Raw genomic sequence first — 24,917 nt, 5'->3', positions numbered from 1 at the left:
GGTGAGCACAGAGGACTCCGTGTCCCCGCCCCACCCCCCCAGCAGTAATCCCCGTTCTCACCTCCGAGATGAGCATCTGGTTTCTGTACCAGGAGACTGTGGGTTTGGGTGTGGCCTGGGTCAGGCAATGCAAGTAGCCTGGCTTGCCCTCCTCCAGCTGGCTGTCTTGGGGCTTCTCCAGCCACGTGGGCACAGCTTAGAGGGACAGGGAGGAAACAGAAGGTTGACCAACACATCTACAAAACCAACAGATCCAATCCCAAGAAATTCTAATACCCTCCCCCCCAACCCCGGCCCTGAGTTTAGAAACCCTTGTCTGCTCCGGCAATAACTGCAGCCATGACCCCTTAGTGAAGGCCCATGTGCCGGTACCTTTTGAACATTATCCTAGCTAATGATCACAATATACCCCCCAGGTATTTATTTTTATACCCATTTTATAGATAAGACAACAGAGGTTCAAAGAAGTAATGGTGATTTATTAATCCATGATAGAGAGAGGATTGAAAACTCTGGTCTGCATGACTCCAAAATCCTTGCTTTCTTTATTACACCATAACGTTCCGAGGCTCGGTCCCTGAATCTCTGTTCCGTTTTAGCCATGCTCATCCCCTGAATGATCTCATCCAGTCCACGGCCTTCAGTACCATCCAAGTGGATGAGTCCCAAATACACAGCCTGGCTCCTGGCCTCCCCCCAATGAACTTCAGACCTGCAAATCCTACCGGCATTTCCAACTGGATATCTAATAGGCACTTCAGGCTTTATACGTGCAAAAGAGAATGCTCAATTTCTCCCCAAACCTGCTCATCACAGTTTTCTCTATCTCAGTAAATAGCACCACTATCCAGCCAACTGTATAAGCCAAAAACTTCGTTGACTTCTCTCTCTACGGCTCCCCCCGCCATCACATTCATTCTATACAAACCTCATCTACCTCAGCTCTAAAATGTATCCTAACTTTCACCACCTCCCACCTCCACCGCTACCACCTCTGTTCAAGCCCCTTAAACACCTCCCCTAGATGATTACAGTCATCTATTAACTGGTTTCCTGTTTAGACTCTTGCCCCTAACAGTCTAGTCTTCTCAGAATAGCCAGAGTCACCTTTTGAAAATGTCACTCTCACACTCAGTCCCTGCAAGGACTTCTCATCCTCTGACTTGGTGGGGCAGACTTTGCAAAGGTGGCTTTAAACAGTCCTCCCATCTCTTGCTTCTCTTTGTAATGTGGCGTTGCCACTTTCCCATCAAGAGGCAGGGTCTATTTCTCTACTGCCTGGAATCTGGGTGGCCTGAGACTTGCCCGGTCCAATAGAATATAGTGGACAATGTCTAAGCTAATGCCTTGAGAAGGCTTGCAGCATCCAGTTTTGCACTCTTGGAACCCAGCCTCCACGTGAGAAGCCTGAGCTAGTCTGTTGGAGTGGCTGTGTGGAAGGGAACCAAGGCACCCTGGTCGATATCCTCCCTCAACTGCCAGACTGAGCGAGGCACCTGAGGGAGGACATCAGGGAACAGCCAGCCACCAGCTGACGTACCAGCTGCCGCCAACAGCACATGGAGCTGAACCATACCCACAGAATCAATCATGAGCAAATCGGTGGCTATTGTTTCAAGTTTTGGACTGGTTTGTTACACAGCAGTAGCTAACTGGTACACTTGTATTACAAACCAAAGTCCTTACCATGTTCTTACAAAGCTTCATATGATCTAATCTCTGCCTCTCAGACAACCTCAACGACACTCACCATCACTTATTCAACACAAGCCACACAGGCTACTGCTGTCCCTTCAATTTACAAGCCCATTTCTTGCTCAGGGCCCGTCCACGTGGTTCCCTCTTTAATTTAAGCATCAGCTCAAATACCACCTTCTAAAGAAGTCTTCTCTAAACTCCCCCTGGCCCTCATGCCATCTCTCTGTCACTTACCCTATTTTATTTTTCTTCATGGCTCTGCTGCCACCTAAAATCATATATTTGTTCATTCAATTGTTTTCCTTGCTTGCTTTGTTGCTATTAGACTACGAGCTCCACAAAGGGAAGGATTTTTGTCTGCTTTGTTCATTGCTGCATTCCCAGTACTGGGAGCAGTGCCCAGCACAAAGAAGGCACTCGATAAAGCTGTTGATGGAATGCAGGGATGGAGTCCTTCCTCCTCCGAACTGTACCCACTACCCCTTCGCACCAGTCCAGCCCTGCATGCGTCACGCACTCTCTCTAATTCCACAGGTCTTCTTCTCAGGGAGCAGTGCAGGCACAGGGCACTGTTGGTGCCTGTCAAAAGACTGATCAAAGCCAGCACTCCCACCCCCAGCACGCATATGCCTCACTTGGAGCATGTGCTGAACACTCTTTGTCTGGGCCCACCCCCAGAGAGGCCGGGGGCAGGAGATGTGGAGTGTGGTCCCAGATTCTGTATTTTTAAAAGCATCCCCGGGACTTCCCTGGTGGCGCAGTGCTTAAGAATCCGCCTGCCAATGCAGGGGACATGGGTTCGATCCTGGTCCAGGAAGATGCCACATGCCGCGGAACAACTAAGCCCATGAGCCACAACTACTGAGCCCACGTGCCACACTACTGAAGCCCGCATGCCTAGAGCCCGTGCTCTGCAACAAGAGAAGTCACCACAATGAGAAGCCTGCACACCACAATGAAGAGTAGCCCCTGCTCTCTGCAACTAGAGAAAGCCCGCAAACAGTAACGAAGTAACAAAGATCCAACGCAGCCAAAAATAATTAAAAATAAATAAATAAAATGCAAAATTAAAAAATAATAATAAAAAAATAAAACATAAAAGCATCCCCAATGAAAAAGGTGAACAACAGACCCCGACTGGAGAAAGGCTGATCATGGCTGCTTGCATTTGTCTGCACGTCGCTGTGGGAGTGTCCTGAGCGCATGTTACCTGGATGCTGCAGCTTCCCACCCGAACCAGGTACCTGAGCACGAAAGTGCATGTCTCCTAGGTTTTAGTATCTTAATGGGAATAATACCATCACAACTTCCAAGTGTACAAAGCTCTTTTCATGTTTGAAATCTTTTTGAATTTTTGCAATTTACCTACTTGGAAAGATGTAGAGGTAAATGGAAGAAGCAGGTTGCAAAATGGTATGTGTGTGTGTATGAATTTGTCTCGGATATCCTTTTAAATTATCATAAACGTTTGACACAGGCATGGTGTAAATAAGTAAATCTCTATGCCTGTAGCAAGGGTATATAGGTCTTTATCATTTATTTCACAAGTCATATGTTCACTGTAGAAATTTGGAAAGTATAACAACAAATAAAATAATTACTGCCTATAACTCTGACACATCACCTTCCCCAAAAATAAAAGGAAAGATCTTTTTTATCTACTTCACTGATCTTTCTGGCCATCTAGTAGGGAAGGTAGTGAGTTATTAAGCCCTATTTTATGGATGAGGAAACTGACGCCTGGCAAGGCAGGTGACTTTCTACCCATGGTCATTCCATGCACTGGGGACGGAGTGGGACCTGGGTCTCAAGACTCCCACTCTGTTGCTTTGTCCTCTGCAGCCAGAGGACCACTTTTCTGGCACCGCAACCTCTGTGCCTGACTCGCCACTGTCCACTCCAATATCACCTCCCAACGGGTGACTGGTTCCCAAGCCGGCAGGGCCTCAGGTGAGCACCAGGGAAGCCTCTATCCATCACACCCAGAGCCCAAGACCTCCTGGGACCTGGGCTCCCCTCCTCGCCTAGCCCTTCAGGGCAAAGGTGCTCACTGGCCACGGTGATGTTGACATCCTGTCTCCGCCAACCAGCCAGGTTGGCTGCATGGCAGGTATAGACACCAGCATCGCTCTCGGCAGTGCTGGCAAATACCAGCTCATGGCCCTGCTGGTAGACTCTGCCGTGGGCAGGTAGACGGGCTCCTGCGTGCTCCCACCACACACTGGGCTCCGGCAGACCCTGGGGGGGCGGGCAGGCCACACGCTCCTCGCTGCCAGCCGTGAACACCCGTGGCTCAAATGGTGGCATATCTTCAATCTCTGCAGGGATGGGAGCAGACAGCCTGGTTACTGTGGGGCCCAGGGTACCTGACGTTCTCCCGCAGCAAGCCTTGCCCTTTCCAGCACAAGCCCTCCCCGTGACCTTCAGCATTTCCTCTTCCAAGCCCAGCATCCTCTTCCTCCCTCTGCCCTCCAAGCTGCTCTGAGTGGAAACAGGAGCCTAAATCTCTACGTGCCCACAACGTTGAAGGCGGCTCCCACCTCGGCACCCCAGACCCAGGGACCCACCTGCCAGGTGGAGAGTGGCCTCCAGGATGACAGGAGGGCCCCTCTGGCCCTGGCCTACGCAGCGGTAGACCCCTGCATTGCGCGGCCGGACCTGGGTCAGCAGCAGGGACCCGTTGGCAAACACCGTGGCTCTGCGGACGTGCGGGGGGCTGCGGAGGGGAGAGAGTGCTCTTTGAAAGGAGTGGCCCACAGGCCTCCTTCTGGAGGGCAGCCAGGGGAACCCCATCCTGCACAGGTCAGATATGCAGGAAGGAATCAACCAGGAACAGGGCAGAGAGAAGGAAGCCAACACGCCACTCTGGTGTGTGTGTGTGTGCCTGTGTGTGCACGTGTGTGCGTGCGCTTGTTCGCGTGTATGTAGAGGTGTGTATTCTAATTACAAGAGACGCAGCTTTGGGGCAGCCAGGCGAGCAGCAGTGCAAGTGGGAGGCGGCAAGCAATCAATGTGGAGACAGTGTCAAGATACGCCTGCTGGTAAAGCAGCAACTCCAGCACCAGAAGTCCCTCAGACGCACCAGACGGACTACTGATGATGTCCTCAGGGCTGCAGCCAGGCGGGATCCCAGCCCACAGCCTAGGGAGCCACACCTCCAAAGGACCATGGCCACACCTGACACCACACAGGTGGTGTGGTCTCTGCTCTCATAGGGCCTGGATGAGGACAGAAGTCCCTATAGAGGGCCTGACACCTCCCGGCACCTTCTAGTAATGTCTGCTTCTTCCAAAAAATGTGCGTGTGCGTGCATGTGTGTGAGTAAGGTATCCTTGCCCTCCAGGACCTTCCTGTGCAGACTGTGATCCCCCAGGTCCCCTGTGTCCCTCCACCCTTGGGTCTCTACCTCCCATCCCAGAGGACCCATGTGGGCAGAAGGGGAGGAGAGAAAGTAGCAGAGCCATCGCTGGCTCACACAGTGTGTCTGCGGGAACTGGAAAAAGATGCCCTTCCTGGAGACCCTTCCCTTTGTTGGAATCATTTTGTAACAGGAAGACATTCTACTGCCATCTGCTGGAAAGTCGAAGTAATACACGTATAGATCTATGATGTCTGTGATAAGAACTTCATTCCCTTTTAGAGAACCATACACAACTTCTATCACCATACTGGAAAGCTGCTGCCAGATGCCTTACCGGCTGCGGTTAGTGATGGGAGTCTCATCCTCAAAGACCCACTGCAGGCTCGGGGGCGGGTGGGCTGAGAACTGACAGTGGAACATGGCCTCCTCATTCCTTGCCACTACCACGTCCTGGGGGGCCAGTACCACCCTGGCAAAGCTCTCATCTGGGGTGAGGGAGGCACAGACACATGAGCAGGCAAGGTGGGGAGGCCCCTCCCCCATCCCCAACTCACCTTCTCCATCCCTGCCCCAGGCTCACCAGCAATGCTCAAGGTGAAGTTCTGACTGCTGCAGGCCTGGCCAAAGGCATTGTGGGCACAGCAGGAGTAGATGCCACTGTGCTCAGGGCCGGCTGGCCGGAGGGTCAGGTTCTTCTCCTTACTGCTGACCGTGTGGTTGCTCTGACCATCAGACAGGGCGCTCCCATCTTGGAACCACTGGTAGGTGGGCCTGAGGGGCCGAGGGGGTCAGTAGCAGGGGCGCAGGGGGGTCTCAGGTGACCGGCAGGGAGGGCCAGAATCAGAGGGTCAGGGCTAGACCCCTCAGTTTACAAATAGGGAAACTGAGGCCTGGAGAGGGACCGTGACTTGCACAGAGGCACACAATTCAGGGGCAGAATCTGGCTGAGATTCTAGATTTCTCAGCTCCCAGAATCCAGGATCACTCCACAGCACAATGCTGCCCCTTCTCTGGTGACCAGGGCCCAGTGTGGAGCAGCATGGGGCAGGGGCGGTGGCAGAGTCCACAGTTTGGGGAGACAGCTCTTGACATCAGTCCAGAATAATCCTTTCCCTCCCCACCCTCAGTGTCTCCTTACCGAGGGTGCCCGTCAATGTGACAACGCAACATGACCTGGGTCTGTGGCTGGATCTCGGCTTCCGAGGCTGGATGCTTCAGGACCACGGGACCGGACTCAATCCCTGGAGCAGAGGCCATGGTTGCAGAGTGAGGGGCGGGGCAGAGCAAGGGTGAGAGAGCAGAGGAGGAGGACAAGCAGGAAACGATGGAACCTGGAGGCTCTGGAGCCAAGGGACACTGGGGCACACTGCCTCACTGCTCCTGCCATTTGCAAAAGTATCTGGCAGATCAATGGGTTCAAGACTTGAAGGGGAAAAAAAATAAGTTCTGGAAAAATTAAAACTTTTTAACTTCCTCTTATCCACACAAGCAGAGAGCTGACCCCAACTGCATTCTCCCTGCCCCATTCAACTGGAAATGGGAGAAGCTGAGGCAAAGGAGGAGTCCCGCAGGGCTCGGGAGTTGAGGGTCTAGAGGGAGGGGGCGGGCACAGCTCCCGGCTCTCACATTTGATGTTGAAGGAGGCGTTGGCACTGCGGGCCTCCTCTCCGGTGGCATCATCCCGCGCCACGCACTGGAAGGCTCCCGAGTCCTGCAGCCGGTCCACAGCTGCGAAGCTCAGGCTGCTGCCCTGGGCGAAGCGCCGTTCGGTGTCCTGGACTGGGGCCCCATCCAGCAGCCAGTACACGTGCACTGGGCCTGGGGCCTCGACCTCACAGCGGAGCAGCGCCCGGCGCCCCTGCAGCGCATCCTGGGAGGATGGCTCCTTGATGAAGACAATGGTTGCCTGGGCACCTGCAGATGGGGAACACGGGAGAGGCAGGGTCAGGGGGAGCTGCAGCCACTGTTCTAACACAGGTCACCCACTGTCCTGTGCACAGGAGACGTCCAGTAAGTGCAAGTGAGAAGGATCATTAGACCACAATTGCCAAGTGTCCACTGAGGAACGTTTACACTGTGCTGGGCGCTCCGCAGGATACAAAGATGCGGTACCCTCCAGGACGCTAGTCTGGAGGCGGACCCAGGATAAGGCAAAGCTCGTGCCAAATGAATGATGTGGGCAGTCGGTGCCTCTAGAACACCGAAGAGGGAGGGAGCCCCAAGGGCTAGGGGAAGGAGGGGATTAATGCCACATGGGACACTCCCTAGAGGAAGAGGGCCTTGGAGCTATGGGACCAGATCATAGGAAATGCCAGACCAAGGAGCGGGGAACATCAGCAAGCAACCCTCCCACCATCTTCAGAATGCAGGACACTGAGCAAAGTTAAATCATGATCCAAAGAGCTTCTTGGAAGGATTACTGGCACTCACATACCCGCTGAGGCTCCAGCATCAGAGCTGGCCACAGGTCAGGGAGGCGGCTCTGAATCCCATCCACAGACCACTCTGCAGCCCAGCATTCCCCAGGGGCGTCTTTGGGAGAACCCATCCCATCACAGGAGAAGCCAATATTCTCTTGAACTGGCATTATTCCCAAAGACATGCCAGGGCCACCCCCACGTCCTTTTCTCCATCCTTAAGGATCCGTCTGTGGCCAAGGCTGGCTCTTCTGTGCTAGGTGAGAGGTGAGCTAAGTGGTCCCAGGTTTTCACCTGAATCCACTCCTCCTCCTGCATGGCTACAGTTCAGCTCTGGCAGGGGTCAGGGGGGCACCCTCGGAGGAAGGGGCCCTGCAATCAAAGGTGGAACTGTAGCCAAACAAAGGGGAGAGTGAAGAGCCTGTGCAGAGTGGCAGATGGGCTGGGGAGGCGGAGGGCAGGGCCACGCAGGTGGCATAGTTACCAAGCCAGGAATAATACACCGGGCTTTGTTCCTGGTCCGTGTGGGCGCCCTGCAGAGGCCCAGAGCTGCAGAGCCCGGGACACCAGCCGCCTGGGGAGTTTGGCAGGTGGTGGGGGGGGGGCGGTGATGGCACAGAGGAGGATGTGTTACCCCTCCAGGAAGAAGGAACAGGCCACCTGGGGCTGCTACGTGAAGAAGCAGGCTCTGCCTCTGGCCAAACTGGGCCCAGTAAGGGCAGGAAGGAAGAGGTTAATGGGGTTCTGCCCATCCCATCCCAAACCACTGGAGACTGATCTTGGCCCAAAGAGCACCCTTCCCAGTCCCTGGGCGGAGCCGGGGGGGGGGGGTTGGTTCTTTACGGCACAAGAACCTGTCTCCTCATAAAGTCAGTTTCAAGACAAGTTCAGGATCCCCCAGGGCTGGGGCCAGAGGAGGGGCTGACCCGATGTTGGTCTGCTTCCCAGCGTTCCAGAGGGGCCGGCCCGCAAGACACACAGAGCTGAAAGGGGCTGAGAGCTCCCGCATTACTTCTCATTGGGTTCCTGCTGGCTCTCTGGATGGGACAATTCTCCACCACGCTGGGCTACCCCACCCACTGTGCAAGTTAGCAAATCTGCACCCAGTCACCCTAACAGCCCAAACAACCCCGCTCAGTTCCAATATCTGCACAGGAGTGCGGTCCTGCCCCCGCTGAGCAACATGGTACAACCCTGTGTAGTATGGATGGGTGGGTCAACTGAGGTCCAGAGAGATCAAACAGCTAATTGGTGGCAGAGCCAGGACCATGATCCAAGGAGGCCAACTCCATACCCCACGCTCTTCCCAGCCCCGTCCAGGAACTCAAAACCAATCCTGGAAGTATCTGATCTCAGAATGGGTCTCACTCCCCGCAGCCAGGTAGAAAGCTAGACACACCTCCTGCAGACAACGCCAGGCTCACAGAGGCACTCAGCGAACACTAGCTGAACTGGGGTGACCTCAGAGGAAGCGTGGGGCAAGAGCTGGCGGACACAGGGGCATCCGAAACACTTCCCGACCCCCACTCCTGACACAGATGGGCAGCCTCGCACCGAGGCCTCAGCAGGCCTCTGCAAACGTGACTCACCCAAATCTTGGGGCCCTCGACCCAGAACTAAAGATGCTCATCAAAGACCAGAGAGAGATCATCTGCCTCAAAGTGTAGGTGACTCCCCACTTCCCAGCTCAGCTTCTCCAGACACAGTGGGGGCCAGGAGTCTCGTCCATACACAGGAGCGTTAGTTAAGCGTTTGCAGTCAGGTCCGACTCGATCCTGACCATCACACTCGGTCTGCCTGACCTTGGGTAAGGAACACAGACCGTGCCCCAGCTTCCTCTGCCTCTCCCATGAGGCCGTCGTGACTCAAAAACGCAGTAACACGTGTGAAGTGTCTTGGATGAGCTCGCTCGGCGGGCGGCTACCGTGATCCTTACCACTGTCACCCATCCTGCCCAAGGACTCGAGTTTTAGGGATATTAGGAAGCTCCCCCCAGGCAAGGCCCAGCACCATCTCAGACCCCAGATGGGAAAGGGATAATCAGGTGGGGGGTAGGATGGAGGGAAAGGGGCTGTGGGGTTGCAGGAACCACAGACCACTTGCCACAGAAACCTGAGCTGGGAGAAGAGATGGCATGACTCAGAGGGACCCCAGCTCAGCCTCCAGCATCCCGTCCTGTCCCGGGGCTGGAGCTGCAGGAGCTGTGGTGAGACGCTGCATTCCCAGACTGCCACTCAGAGCCCCCGCCGCACCCCCAAGACAGGGCCTGGGAAACATCAAAGCCGACCCCGCGGGGCCCTCTGTCCTGACGTCAGCTCACAGCAGGTCCTGGTTAGTGCTTGGCTGGGGCAGACTTTAGATGTAACAAAAGGCAGGGAGGGCAGCCACCAGGCCTCCTCTAAGACCCCGGCCCCTGCTCTGAGCGCACACCCCTGGCCACCAGGCTTCTCACGCAGGAGCCTGGCCCAGTGCTGTGGCACCCACGTTTACTGCGCCCAGTCTGGCCATCTGCATGGTCTGCAGGAGAGGCTGGTCTGTTGTTTTGTTTGAGGGGAAACGGGCAGGCCGAGGAGCCCCTGGCAGATATGCCAGACTCCAGACACGGAGGGGCTGGGAAGCGAGGGACTCTTCAGAAGCTTCGGCTGAATGACAGAGAAGGAGGAAGGCTCTGGGGATCGAGGTGGTACCTGCCTCGAGGTGGCACAGTCCCCAGCACATCCCTGTCCCTGCACCACCTGACTTGAGGATGCCCCCAGGGCTGTGGTCCAGGGAAGGCCCGCTCTGGAAGCACACCGGTCCTGGGCTTCCCAAAGCCTCCCCCCTTTCAGAGTCCGGTCCTCCATGCATGACACTTTCTGCACCCTCACGGAACACCTGGCCCACGTGCTCCTCAAGGAAGCCGCTCAGCATAGCAGCAGCCAGTGGCCCTGCCGCTCCCTAGCAATGCCACCTCCGCTGGCCTCTCCCTTGACATGAAATGAGGACCCCAAGCCTACCACTCAGGGGCTGTGTGAGGCTAAGTGGGTTCATAAACACAAAGCCCGAAGCACAGAGAGGGCATGGTGGGCTCAGGAAATACTGGCACCGTGACCGGCAGGCAGAGTCATCTGCCCACATCAGGCACGACCCCAGCAGAGCTGGCGCTGCAAATACCCAATAAGGACATTTTCCAAGCCATTTCCTTGGCTCCTCGACAGCCATCTACATGCAGACACTCACTCTGCCTGCGCCCTGGCCCCAGCCCCCTGAGAAAGGCCTGTGTGGGCAGCAGCCCAACTCCCGCCCCCCACTTACCAGCAAGCGGCTGGTCTGGTGCCCACCTTCCTTGAAGCTCTCTGGGCTCCAGGCCCAGTCGACCCACGTGTATATACGTGTGCATCTGCGCACACACATGTGTAAACATGATTTTGTGGAGAGCAGAGAGCAGCAGGAAGTTTTTCTGCTCTGATAATTTCAGCTACTTCGGTCCAAGTAACCTTCTGGGCCACTCAACTACCTGTCTCCCAGAGACCAGTCCTCTTGGTCTTGGAAAGACAACCCCTGAATCTGTACAAGTCCCAGAACCTGCCAAACCTGACCAGTTGATTCCATCTACCTTCTCTCCCTCCTACTAAAGAAATTCCATCCTTCGGACAGCTGCCTTGGCACGAGGCAGAGGTACCAAGATGACCCTGGGTGGCCCGGGCATGGGCATTCTGCACGGATGTGTGTAATCACGAGTGACTGTGACCTTTCTCACGCACGAGGCCAACGAGCCACAGGCAGGAAGCTGACTCCTCCATCCCCGAGACTCAGTCCTTGGTTCCAGGGCCCACGTCCCTGTGGGGACATCCTGCCTCCCGGATGACCTCGAGAGCACAGGCCAAGACAGCTCCTATTGGGCATATGGTCCCCTGAGGGAGAGGTTTGCCAACTTCCTGTGTCCCATGTGGGGTGACAGCATCAGGACACAGGCCAGGAGAGAGACAGCCCTCAACCCAAGAGGCACAAATGCTCTGTTCCAGGAAAGAGAGCAGCCCCAGGCCTCCTCACCCACACGAGGATGGCCCTGCTCACAGGTCCCCTCCATGTGGAAACTCTAAGGACACCAAATGAGAGGCCCCAGGGGTACCAGGGTCCCTGCCCCACTTCTCCTCCCCAAGGGGCCAATGCACCACTGGACTTTGGCCTTCAGGGTCTAACTGGTGCACTTTCAGCTGCTCTGGGACACTCCAAGGGTCCACGGCTCATAGGCGTGCGTCATTTTTTTGAGGAACAAATCTCAGTCTCTGTAAGAACAAGTCGTTTGCATGAACAGCAAGCCCTCCCCAGTTCACCTGGGCCGGCGGGAACACAAAATGCTGCAGTGGGGTTTGTGAACCTGGGGATCTGGAATGTCCCCCTCCACCACCACCAGTCCACCACCAATATACCACATGTGGGTTTAGCACCAACAACCCTGTATGATGATAAGCCCCAGAAAATCAGGGTTCAGAGGGTCGCTGAAAATCCACCACAGCTGACTCAGAGACCCAGAGGCAGAGCACAAAGTTCTAGCTGCCCCCCCACCTCGGCCCCATCTCCCGAGTGTCTACAGAAGGCCCCAGGTTCGCCGACAGCAGCCCCGCAGCCCTCCACAAGCCATCCAGCCCTCGCCTGGAGCCATGCGGGAGGGAGCAGAGCCAGGGGCCCGGCTGAGTTTTCCTGTCCTGGGATTTAACTGTAAATATCTGGAGAGGCTCCCACGTCCGGATTAGAGAAACAGAACAAAATCACCAGGGATTAGCACAGAAACAACCTAGCGGGCCAGCTCTTCTACCTTAGATGAAAACCACAACTCAGCCTTGCCCTGCCCACTCCTGGGAGGCCCTGGAGGGGGAAGATCAACCTCTGACGGCAGAAGCGGGTCCTCGTGTCCAGTATCAGGCGGCATCCAAGCCCAGAGGGGCAGATACACCGGCTGGGAGATGTGCTTTAAGAAGCTCCTCAGCCAGCAGCCACACCACCTGATCCTCGAACCAGCCTGTCTTCTGCTGGGGCTCAGAGGGCCACACCTAGGACACATCTCTCGCCCTTAGTAACCCTCAGATGGCTGCGACGTCTCCAAGGAAGCGGCAATAAATTAAAAGCTCAGCCAGAGTGACGTGGTGTGATCAGGCAGAAGGAACATGGGGTAGAGAGACCTGGGTTCTAGTCTCGATACAATCCCTCACAAGTAGGGTGACCCTGACAACCACCACCCGCCACCAGGTAGTTTTATTATATGTAACATTAGAGAACTGAAAGGATGTGACTGGACAGTCACCAAGACCTAGTCCTGGATTCGCTGGCACTGAGCCTGAGAGGCAGTTACAGAAACAAAGGGCTCACTCCCCAGAGTCCCCTTCCTGCCCCCCAGCCTCCAGCTGCACAGCCGGCCCCTAAAGCCCACACACCACATGTAGGGCCAGCCCCGGGAGGGATTAAAAGTGATGCTATAAATGGCAGGTGTGCAGTTAGAGGCAGCTGGGAGTCGCAAACCGGGACCCAGCATCACTGCTGATGAGCTACTCCCATTCCTGCGGCTCAGCTTGCATCCCGTCTCCCCAGGAGATCCCGCCTCTGCCTCAGGCACACACTTACACTGCCAGCTCACTGCCCGTGACACCCCTGATACGCCCGCCTGTGCTGTGACCGAGAGCCATATCTTCCAAGCTAGACTGCAAGCTCAAGGTGAGCTTGAATGGGCACCTTCTATGCCCATTCTCAGCTCCAAGGAGAGAGAGAGAGACAGCAGCCAGCTGTCTCCTGAAGACGCCAGTGAGCGGCCTGCAGAAATAATCTACATTGCGGGAAGGCAATGGGGCTGCTGGACCACGAGACTGGGAAATGATCCAGGAGCTCAGGCCCAGGAAGACTTTTGGGATGCTCAGATGGTGTGCTCAAAGAGTCCGCCCTCATCATCCAAAGATGGAAAGGGACTCGCTGCAGGTTCCACAGCCATTCATTAGGTGGGCCCAGACCCAGGCCCCAACCAGGTCTTCCTCCCAGGTGCAGTGGGGAGGGGCCCAGGGACACCACAGCAAGAACAGTGCCAGGGTGAGCCCGGGGGTGAGCTTCCCACGGTCCTTCTTGTGCAAGCAGAGGGCAAACTAAATGACAGTCTGGGGACTGGTTGGACCTGACTTCATCTATTAATTTTCAAGACAGGCTCAGAAAGCTCTGGGAGACTCTGTTTTCTGCGCTCTTTTTACTCATCTCTGAGGCACACGCCCTAAACTCCCTATGCAGGGAGAACGTGATTCCCTGCCCTTTAGGTGGAGTGGCCTCAACTGCACTCAATGAGGGAAAATCCTCCCTGGCTCCTAAAGACAGTAAAACATCCCTTCGGCCTGTTCTGTCCAATATGGCAGCCACTAGCCACACGGAGCTATTCAAATGTAACTTAATCAAAATGAAACAAAACTGAAAACTCATTGCCTCTGTTCCACTAGCCATATTTTTAGTGCTCGGGAGCCGCACGTGGCTAGCGGCCACCGTACTGAACAGCGCCGATGCAGAACAGTTCTGTCCCCACAAAAAGTCCCATCAGTCAGCGCTGCCTTAGCTACTCTGACCGTCTGCTTCTTGCCGGCCCTTATTACATGGACGCATTACTTCTCATCCAAAGAACCCTCCACACGGACCAGCCTCATTTCACAGAGGAGGAAACTGGGGTCAAGGCCATCCCAGTAATGGCAGGGTCGGGAACTGCCCCTGGATCTGTTTGGCTCCCACGTCTGTGTTCTTTCCACGCTGCCACGCTAGCTGCTCTTCATTTCTTTCACTTTACTCCCTTTTATCCAAGTCCCCCCAACAACCATTCTGTCCTGTTTCAGGTAGGTCCTCTCTTTGTATGTGCTCTGGTCAAATGTGATGTTGTTTCGTGCGCAGCTATTCTTAACCCATATAAATGATCTTGCATGATCTCTCATTCTGTCTCTCACTTTATTCCATTCGGCACTATGTTTTGAAGCGCCTTCCCTGGGGCCATCACCTACATCCTGCTGCTTTTCCCAGTAGAAGAACATACTGTTGGGTCTGGGGAAGCAAGAAGCAAATGAAATTTTTGAAAACAAGTTAAGTGGCTGAACATAGCTGCCCAAAGTTTGAAAATCAGTCTTTGAGCCTACACCCTCCTCTCTGCCCCGGCCTCCAGCACTGCACCTAGCCTCATGCTGTGCCCCGGCACGCATATGGGTATCAGCAGAGCCTGGGGAAACACGCATGCAGGCGCACCCCCCCCCAGCTTCTCCCGTGCCCCTTCCTCCTCCCACCAAACCCCAAAAGTGACTAAAGAGGTTGGTCCTCAGCTGGTTCCAAAGGGATAAGAGAAAGAGGCAGTCTCATACTTTTATATTTAGAAGTGCTCTGCAAACCACTTCCTGGAGCAGACAAGAGTGGGGAATGTGAGGACATCGCTTTGCTATGTGTGATGTGGAAAGCACGAGCCACCCAGGGCCTGCAGCAATGGGCTGCGTGTACCACACACCCGATGACATGTGGCGATGCCGAACACATGTGCAGGAGATGAACGTGGCCCTCGGCAGCCTGGCCATCCCCTTGGGGCCAGGGCACAAGGCAGGGCCCAGGAGTCGGAGCCGGACACAGTCCTCCAAGTGCCCCTCTCCCAGCCTTCCTTTCTTTCCTTCTCCACCTGTCTGACCAACAGCTGCTTCTGGAAACCAACCCTTCTCTCTAGGGAAAGGGTTGCTCCAGGCTTTAAGCCTCAATCTGAAACACAAAGAGAAGAATCCCGACTGAAGGAGGCAGTATGGAAGAGCCAGTGTCTTCAAGAGGCAAGGGTGCCCTCCTCGCCTCTAGGCTGCTGGGAGGGGGGGGGGGGCAGGATTTTGCACAGTGTCCACTGCCTTCTTCTGAAGGTAGACCTGCTGCTGCCATCAAAGGCCCTCCCCTCAGCCACCTCTGCTACCACGTGTGGCTGGAAAAATGTCGGAGGGGGAAGCTATCTGGAGGTGGGGATCGACTACTGTGGCCATGGTCACTGCTCCGACATCACTCAGATGTAACTGATGCTTGCCCAGTTGGGGGAGGGCGTGGTCAGGGGACAGAGAGGGGGAGGGGAAGGCAGGCCAGCTGCTTAATTAGAGTCAAAGCATCAGACTCCTTATAAACTTCACTTTACAGCTTAAAATATAAACTCTCTAGTAAGACAAAACCAATTTTATTCTTTTATTTCTTAACTGCATCACTGATGATTTGCTCCTTTATTGTTTAAAAGAACATAACCAAAAAAGAGTCGTTTTTGAAAAATCAGCTGTTCTGAAAAAGCATTCTGGCTAAAGATGGCAAAATATGTATTTCAATCTCCAAATCAGTAACAACAGATGAAAAAAATACAATCTGATGAATAACAGACAGAAACAATTCCTTGTAAGTTATTTTTAAAAGCACCAAAAACTTGCAACACATTACCAGATGCTTAAAGCCTAGGGATAACTGACTTTTGGGGGCCGGGGGGCGGGGTGATGTTATAAAACATAAAGCACACACAAATAGCTAAAGAAAAAAACAGCCCCTAGGAGTGGCTGATGCAATAACTGAACAGCCAAAAAAATGACAAAGACCTAAAGTTTATTTTATGCCTACTCTGTCGATCTTGAAGTCAGGGTCTGGAAGGTACCAAGATCTGGCTTCACTTAAGTCTGGAACCGGCTGCCCCTCCATCCCAGGAGGTGCCTCTTACAGGCCTCTAAAGTCACGCAGAGAGAGAGAGAGAGAGAGAGAGAGAGAGAGAGAAGCAGACACTGATGGAGAAAGACAGAGGGAGACAGGAAGATGAGAAAAAGGGGGCTGGAGGGAGATTGATGGTGTGGGCGGGGGAAGGGAGGGAGGAGCAGAGGAAGGGAGGGAGGGGGGAGGGACGGGGACAGAGAGACACAGAGAGACCCAGATCAACAGAGAGACACGGACAAACTGAGAGACAGAGAGTAACATACAGTCCTAGAGAGACCCAGAGAAAGGGACAAAAAAACAAAGACCCAGAGCACACACATGTGCACACACACACGTAAGCACACAAAAGGCTCCCCATGCCTGTAGAGCAGCCCCCAGCCCCACATTGACCCCAGCTTCCCCCCCACCCCCGGCCAAGTAAACCCCCCACAGGGCTTTCCCTGCATCTCTAGTAGGGAGGGTCCTCCCCACTCCCTCCTGCCACCCAACCCAGTGGCCACAGGGACTCCAAACTCAAGAGAGTTTGGCAGCCACGGGGCTGCCCAGTGTAACACTAGACACGGAAGGTTACAGCAAACCTGTAGCTGGGAGACCGGGGGAGTGAGAGGAGTCAGGAGGTACTCTAGATACACCCGATTCAGACCACTCATAGTGGAGAGCCTCAAATTAGAGGCTCCTGGTAAATAATTCACCAGGAAAAATACAGTACCTTCCCTGCGCTCATCCATTATTCACCAAGATAAATGTACCATATTGTTACACTTCCTGACATCTAAAAATGGTCTGAGCCATTAGGCCAGGAGCAAGAAGACAGCAGGGCACTTTCCACCCAACTCTTCCAGAACCCCTGACCCAGCAGTCCTGGCGCTCTTGGAACACACTCCGTTGCTCCTCACACAAGGGCAAAGACGTCAACTTCCAGAAACGGCCACAGCCTGGGCTCAGACCATGAGATCCTGAGAGCAGGCCCGCCTCCACAGCCCTCAGGAGCCCAGCAAAGTCCTAAGTAAGACGCCCCCTGTTCACCAGACCCCGGAGGGGTCAGCCCTCTCAAAGGGAAAAGGTAACCACTGCCTGTACCTGTCTAAGAGCAATTCTGTTCCTAGGAGGTTCAAAGAGTTTGACTTTGATGCCAAACGAGTGTCACCTACAGAAAGACCTGCATCTGACTTGCACAGACGGCTCTGAGCAAATCACTCTGTCCTTCAGGCCTCAGTTTCCCCATCTGTAAAGCCAGCTGCTCCTTATCTTGCAGGGACAAAATGCCCCCTGGGAAGTCTGAAGAGCTGCACCACTTTAAGGCCCTGGCTCACAGTGTACAGGCAGGACCGAGGTGCGACAAGAGCTCAGAGTCTGGAGTCAGACTGTCTGCACTTCAATTCTCCTCTCCCACTTACCAAGCATATGACCTTGGGCAAGCTGTTTATCCTCTCGGTGTCTCCGTTTCTGTAGCTATAAAATGGTGCTAATAACAGTATCTACCTCCTAGGCTTGCGAAAAGTAAATTCACATGTTAACCAATGTAGCGTGTTTGGAACAGTGCCTGGCACGTATTAAGTATCCTATGAGTTTGGGCTCTTAGCCATTCTTGCTCGTCATTATTATGTTCAAGATTTTTTTTTTTTAATCTTTTAAGGGCCTCCGTCCCATGACAACCACCTCTCACCCAGTGTAGGCCTTGGTCGGCACCCCTCTCACGCAGACCGTCTGCAGCTGCCGGCTGCCCTGTTTGATTCGCCACCCACTCAATCTCTGCCATGTGGGTGTATAGGTTCTGAACAGACCCTGGGGTCCAAAACTTTGTCCCGCAGCTGCCCCATGGAGCCTTGGAGCTGGCGGGTCACGTAAGCGGGTCTCCACAGGGAAACAGCTGACTGCTGGGACCTCTGCGCTCTCTGGCCCACTGCCCCGGGAACCTCCAGGCAGTGCCCGGATTAGCAGTTGCTCATCGTTTCAGTCACTCCCCCACCTTCACTATGAAGAAGAGTCAGCGAGTCTGTCTGGGTGAAAATATGGATCCAGACCATGTTGGAAGGAGGCAGGACTCTGGCCTCAAGGGACCCAACGGTAGTTAGGTGAGGACAGCACAGTGAATGTTTGGGTGCCAACTAATGCCTGGAGATAACTCTTAGGGTTCAGCTTTCTGATCCCGGAAGTCCCCAATGAGAGAGGACTGGAAAATGCTTTATAAAGGATAATATCTGACTACATAAAATAGAAGTTGTCATCAACTCTCAATGGCAAACGACCGACTAGGAAAATGGTTTCTAGCAATCGACAGAAAAGGGGCTGCTGGCCTTGATACACAGTTACAAATCAATCATAATAACTACTAAAATTCTAACAGTAACATGGTCAAAACAGCATGTCTTCTCAAAACAAATATAAATGATTAATAAAGATAAGAAAACATTCCAATGCACCAGTAACCTAATGAATGCAAATTGGAACATAAATGCAAATAAGAAATGCAAATCATTCTGCCCTATCAAATGAATGCCAAGTTTTTAAAATAACACTCAACACTGGTTGAGTATATGGAGAAAATGGTCCTCATGCCTTGAAGATGGGAGTGTAAATGATAATAATGTCCTTCTGGAAAGTGGTTTGGTAATATTGTACCAGTATCCCAAAAAATTCATGCCCTTCTTCCTTGGAGAAGTACCTGATTCCAGGTCTGGGCAGGAAATGTGCCAAATGAACCTGGAACATCTTATCATACGAGGAAATGAGCAAAGACAAGCAGGGCCACATCAAAAGGGTCAGGGCCAGCTTGAAGAGGCTCCCGCGAGGCCAAGAAGGGACCTTTTAAGCTTCATAAGGGTAAGAACTACATGGCCTTAACACACTGGTAAGTTTAAAATCTGTGAGTTCATAATGATGTTTAAAAAAAAAGAGCCCAGGGCTTCCCTGGTGGCGCAGTGGTTGAGAGTCCGCCTGCCGATGCAGGGGACACGGGTTCGCGCCCCGGTCCGGGAAGATCCCACATGCCACGGAGCGGCTGGGCCCATGAGCCATGGCCGCTGAGCCTGCGCGTCCGGAGCCTGTGCTCCCCAACGGGAGAGGCCACAACAGTGAGAGGCCCGCGTACCGCCAAAAAAAAAGAGCCCAGAGGGTAGGGATAAATTGGGAGATTGGTATTGACATATACACACTACTATATATAAAATAGATAACTAATGAGAACCTACTGTATAGCACAGAGAAGTCTACTCAGTACTGTGTAACAGCCTACATGGGCAAAGAATCTAAAAAAAGAGTGGATATATGTATATGTATAACTGATTCACTTTGCTGTACTCCTAAAACTAACACAACATTGTAAATCAACTATACTCCAATAAAATTTTTTTAAAAGACACCAGTAATGCCAAATCATAAGATTTAAAAAAATAAAAAAATGTTTTTAAAATTAAAAAAAAAAAGAGCCCAAAGTCCTCCATTGGTCACCTTTGAAGGATGCTAGAAAACCAACTCATTATTTTATTTTATTTTATTTTTTGGTAAGAGACGTAAGCGTTTCTTTCCTTGTTTCACAAATAAAGCCGGCTGAGTCGGCCGCTTTTTGGCGATTAGTCAAAGAGACCAAATCCCATACACTCGTCCGACTCCTCCGACTCTTCCTTTGCTTCAGCCTTGGCTGGGGCTGCAGCAGCAGCAGCAGGAGCAACAGTGGTGGCAGCAGCCACAAACGCAGATGGATCAGCAAAGAAGGCCTTGACCTTTTCAGCAAGTGGGAAGGTATAATCAGTCTCCACAGACAAAGCCAGGACCCACCTGTACCCACTGATGATAGAAGCGGGTACAGATGCAACAGCTGGGTAACCAATCTGCAGACATACGCTGGCAACATTGCGGACACCCTCCAGGAAGCGAGAATGCAGAGTTTCCTCTGTGATGTCGAGCCCTTCAAGGTTACAGATGCTGCCATTGTCAAACACCTGCTGGATGACCGGCCCAAAGGAGAAGGGGGAGATGTTCAGCAACGGGGCTTCACTGGCTCCCAAGTTGTCTCCAATCTTAATCAGCTGCACATCACTCAGGATTTCGATGGTGCCCCTGGAGATTTTAGTGTATTGCCTAAAGCCTGGAAGAAGGAGGTCTTCTCAGGGCCCAGACCAGTGTTCTGGACCAGCACAGTGACTTTGCAGGGCGGCAGGCAGCATGTCATTGGCCAGCAGCATGTCCCTGATCTCAGTGAGGTCCTCCTTGGTGAACACAAAGCCCACGTTCCCCTGGATGTGAGGCAACGGTTTCTCCAAAGCTGGGTTGTTTCCCAGATGCCCTCGGATCACCTTGTCCATCATCGTGTTCTTGCCCATCAGCACCACAGCCTTCCTGTGGAGGGACACGCGGATCTGCTGCATCTGCCCGGAGCCCACATTGTCTGCTCCCACAGTGAAGCATTTCGGATAATCATTCAGAAGTTGGATGATCTTAAGGAAGTAGTTGGACTTCCAGGTTGCCCTGTCTTCCCTGGGCATCACGGCGGTGCGTCAGGGATTGCCACGCAGGGTTTAAAGACGATGTCACTCACTCGAGGACACCTGGCAAGAGGCTCATTATTTTAAAAACTGGTCAAGAAGCATTTACTCTCCCTTTCGTGAACAGCTATACCTCAGGGTAACCAAACAGTTAATAAGGGGCGGTTTATCTTTATAGAAGTCTCCAGCTGATACACAGAATATCACCATTTTATAGTCCCTAATAAAATACTGGATCTAGCAATGATTATTGACGGCTGCTAATTCCAGAGGACAACCAGATGTTATGTGCCTACTGAGAAAGTATACCTGGAAAAAAAAAAATCAAATCTGACCCTGACGAAGCCTCCAGATCTATGTTTCATTATTAAAAAGAAGCTCTCTATGGGACTTCCCTGGTGGCGCAGTGGTTAAGAATCTGCCTGCTAATGCAGGGGACAAGGGTTCAAGCCCTGCTCCGGGAAGATCCCACATGTCACGGAGCAACTAAGCCCGTGCACCACAACTACCAAGCCTGCGCTCTAGAGTCCGTGAGCCACAACTACTGAGCCCGTGTGTCACAACTACTGAAGCCCGCGCGGCTAGAGCCCACGCTCCGCAACAAGGGACGCCACCGCAATGAGAAGCCCACGCACCACGACGAAGAGTAGCCCCCGCTCGCCCCAACTGGAGAAAGCCCACACACAGCAACGAAGACCCAAAGTAGCCAAAAATAAATAAATAAATTCATTTTAAAAAAAGAAGCTCTCTAGAAAGAATTTGGAAAACAAGGGCTGAAATAGTTAACTGTGAATGCACATTCTTCTGTTGCTCCCACAAACGGTTAAGACCTAATATTGTTGTTGTTAATGTTTCGTGCGCTTCCACCATCTTCTCCACCAGATTCTCAGCTCCCTGAGGTCAGGGGCTGGACGTCCACTCTTCCATCCCCTCCACTGTGGACGCCTTGCCCATTGGAGGAGTTTGGGAAATACCAGCTGATCTGTGGTGGGTTCACTGGCCCCTGCATGATGTGAATCCAAACAGAGTTGAGCCCAGTATGGGATCCTGGTCGGCAATTACATTAATTATCATTATTAATTCAACAAACATTTATTTAATGCCTACCATGTGCCAAGTACTCTGCAAGACACTGGGGATGGAGAGAGAAAAATACAATTACTGCCTTTAAGTATCTCTGTTTAGTGGGGGAGTCAGACAAGTAAACATATAATTACAACAGCGAAGGCTTACTGACCGCTTATTACGTGCCAGCCACTATTGCGAGAGCTTTAACCCCATTGTTAATGCTTAAAACCACCCAGTGAGGTAGGTACTACGACCCCCGTTATGCAGATGAGGAAACTGAAGCACAGAAAGGTGAAGCCACTTGCTCAAGGTAACATAGCTGGTAAGTGACAAATGCAGGATTCAAATCTCCGGTCATCTGGCTCCAAAGGAAAACCTATCATAATCACTAGGCTTTACCACATTATCACACAGCATGATGGGTGGGTGCACGACGGGTGGGTGCACAAGGCAGGCTTTTAACTCAGAGTGAGGGTATAAGGGGGCAGAGAAGCATCCTGGAAGAAGGCTCTTCAAAACAAGATTTTAAGAAGGAACGGGGCTTGGGGACTTCCCTGGCGGTCCAGTGGTTAAGATTCTGCAATTACAATGCAGGGGGCATGGGTTCAATCCCTGGTCAAGGAACTAATATCCCACATGCCGCACAGAGTGGCCAAAAAATAAAAAAATTAAAAACACAAAAAAAGAAGGAACAGGGCTTGGCAAATAGAAAAAGAAGCACAGAAACAAAACACGAACTCAGGGTAATTCCGGATGCTCAGAGTTTAAGGGATGATGAGGGGGAACACAGCAAAAGGCCACTAGGACACTGGTTTGTGAGGGGTGGAGAAGGCAAAGGAGGTGAAATCCAAGTTTACCCTGCTTAGGCTGTCCCCGGACCAAAAAAAAATCACCAATACAGTGAGTCCCCGTTTCCAAGGAGGTGGCTGTTAGGTTAGAAGATGGACTGAAGAAGCTCTTTGTCACGGTACATTCACAGAAGGCATGATCATGGGATAACGTCATACCTGGTCTATTAGTTTCCTAGGGCTGCTGTAACAAATGACCACAGCTGGGTGGCTTAAAACAACAGAAGCTTATTCTCTCACAGTTCTGGAGGCCAGAGGTGCCAAATCAAGGTGTCGGCAGGGCTGGTTCCTTCTGGAGGCTCTAGGAAGAGTCTGTTCCATGCCTCTCTCCCAGCTTCTGGTGGTTGCAGGCAATCCCTGGCACTCCTTGGCTTGTGGCTACATCACTCCAAGCTCTGCCTCCGTCATCATGTGACCTTCCTCCCTCTGTGCGCATCTGTCTCTTCTCTTCTTGTAAGGACATCACCAGTCACATAGGATTAGAGCCCACCTTAATGACATCTCTTTACTTGGTTACATCTACAAAGGCCCTATTTCCAAATAAAGTCATGGTCACAGGTCACAGGGCTTAGGACTTGAACATACCCTTTTAGGAGACACCATTCAACCTATGAACACCTGCTATTCTGCAAACTGCTTTTTTTGCCCTACAGCTAGCCACAGGTATTTTTCCGTGTCTGTTCACATGGTTCTGGCCCATTCATTTCAACCACCGTATGTTATTTCACTGTATCGGTGACCCAAAATCTATTTGTCTAACACCCTAATCATGGACATTCAGATGGTTTTCAATTTTTTGCCATTACAAACAATGCCCCAACTGAATCTCTCTGTACAGGCACCTATGCACGTTGGTAATGGGAATGTTTCTTGTAGTATGACTTCCTAGAAACAGGACTCCCCCTGGACCAAAGAGAATACAATTTCAGGGCTTTGATAAATGACAAATTGCTCTTTAAAAAGGCTGTACCAATTTATGCTTCCTTACCAACACTGATACTTATTAATCTTTGCCAATTTGAGAGACGTAAAATAATACTTTGTTTTATTCTGCAACTCATTTAAGACATTTAGTCTGTTCTTGACAACATAAAGCCATCTTTTGTATGTTCACTGGTTAGCTGAATTTTCTATTCAACTTCCTTGTCTACTTTTTTCCTTGTTTATTTTTACTGTTATCTTTTTCTTATTAATTTGTAATCAATAAGATCACTAATGTAAGGCCTTTTCTGCATTTCATGTTACACTTTTCCCCCCGAGAATGGTCATTAAGTTACTGAATGCCTACTAAGTGCCAGGCATTGTTCTAAGTGTTGGGAATACGGCAGTGAACAGGGCAGTGAGGCTTCCTGTTCTCAAATGTTACTTAACTACTCAGAAGAAAATGGGTTTGCACATAATTTGGGCTTGGAAATAGATAGGAAGTGAATTTTCACCCTTGGGTGCAAAGCTGTCTTGGAATTCATTTAAATACTGTCCTGTTTTGCTTCGAGAGCCTTTTAGGGGGAAATCTAGTCTGTTCTCCAGGTGTTCTGGAAGCACCCACAAAGGAGCAGTGCGGTTAGTGAAGGTGGAAGCAGGAACAGCTGACAGCTGTGCCCTTTCCTTGAAAGGAAGAGCCACACCCCAGGCACCCACACCTCCTAGAAGTCCAGGGCCTTCAACAATTAAGCCCTGGTGAGCTCAGAGAGCAAAGGAAGTTTTAAGGAGGAATAACTCTTCCCCATTTCAGTGGAGGAGGTACCACTGGAGTCTCACTCCACCTCCTCCCAGAAGTTCCAGGGAGGCGTGATGTCTCCCCGAGTATGTTTGGCTCTGATCCTTCCTCTCCTGCCCACTTGGGGGAGGGGGAATATACCCCCTGCAGACACACACACACACACACCCTAATTCAGGGATGAATCAGACAAGCTTATCCTGTTCAGATTACAGCCTTGTTCCTCAACCTAGCCTTTATCTGTAATAAAGGTGATACATTAATTTCCATCTGTCTAATTCCTGTCTGTCTTTCTTTCCTCCCTATATCCACTGGTTTAAAATTCAGAGGAAAGAAGTGTGTTATTTACTGACTCCTTCAACATACAGTTTCCATTCTATTGCTGTACGCCTGCGTATTTTATGGGTTTTCTTATTGTTGTTGATTTTGTGAATGGGATAAACGTTTCCATTGTATTTTCGAAAAGGTTACTTGCTGATAACTAGTGAAACTTCTGGGTTTTGTGTAGTTTTGTATTTGGCCAAGTGACTCAACTCTCTTACTGATTCTAATGGTTTTCAGTGGATACTTGGGTTTCACATGTAAAAATAATGGCACCACCTGCAAAGAGCATTAACTTTGACTTTCGTT

The 24,917-nt window shown here is 52.0% G+C and overlaps 1 protein-coding gene and 1 pseudogene across 3 annotated transcripts in view; both read right to left on the bottom strand.

The window, feature by feature from the left end:
• PTK7 (protein tyrosine kinase 7 (inactive)) overlaps positions 1-24,917 on the bottom strand; it is a 60,039-nt gene that overhangs the window by 17,076 nt on the left and 18,046 nt on the right. For both annotated transcript variants that reach the window (XM_004267570.4, XM_049693666.1), the window contains exons 2-8: positions 6,686-6,973; positions 6,198-6,300; positions 5,640-5,830; positions 5,394-5,544; positions 4,266-4,414; positions 3,750-4,016; positions 62-195 (exon numbers count right to left, since the gene is read on the bottom strand). In XM_004267570.4, coding sequence (XP_004267618.1) covers positions 62-195; positions 3,750-4,016; positions 4,266-4,414; positions 5,394-5,544; positions 5,640-5,830; positions 6,198-6,300; positions 6,686-6,973 — 1,283 coding nt within the window. The remainder of the gene's footprint in view (positions 1-61; positions 196-3,749; positions 4,017-4,265; positions 4,415-5,393; positions 5,545-5,639; positions 5,831-6,197; positions 6,301-6,685; positions 6,974-24,917) is intronic.
• On the bottom strand, positions 19,649-20,728 carry LOC101288305 (60S acidic ribosomal protein P0-like; annotated as a pseudogene). The gene has a single exon (XR_001119685.3). The product of XR_001119685.3 is annotated as a 60S acidic ribosomal protein P0-like (transcript).

The sequence above is a fragment of the Orcinus orca genome, chromosome 10, assembly GCF_937001465.1.
Source record: "Orcinus orca chromosome 10, mOrcOrc1.1, whole genome shotgun sequence".
Lineage (NCBI taxonomy): Eukaryota > Metazoa > Chordata > Mammalia > Artiodactyla > Delphinidae > Orcinus > Orcinus orca.
The sequence above is the reverse complement of the archived record's forward strand: the minus strand, read 5'-3'. Positions and strand labels throughout refer to the sequence as shown.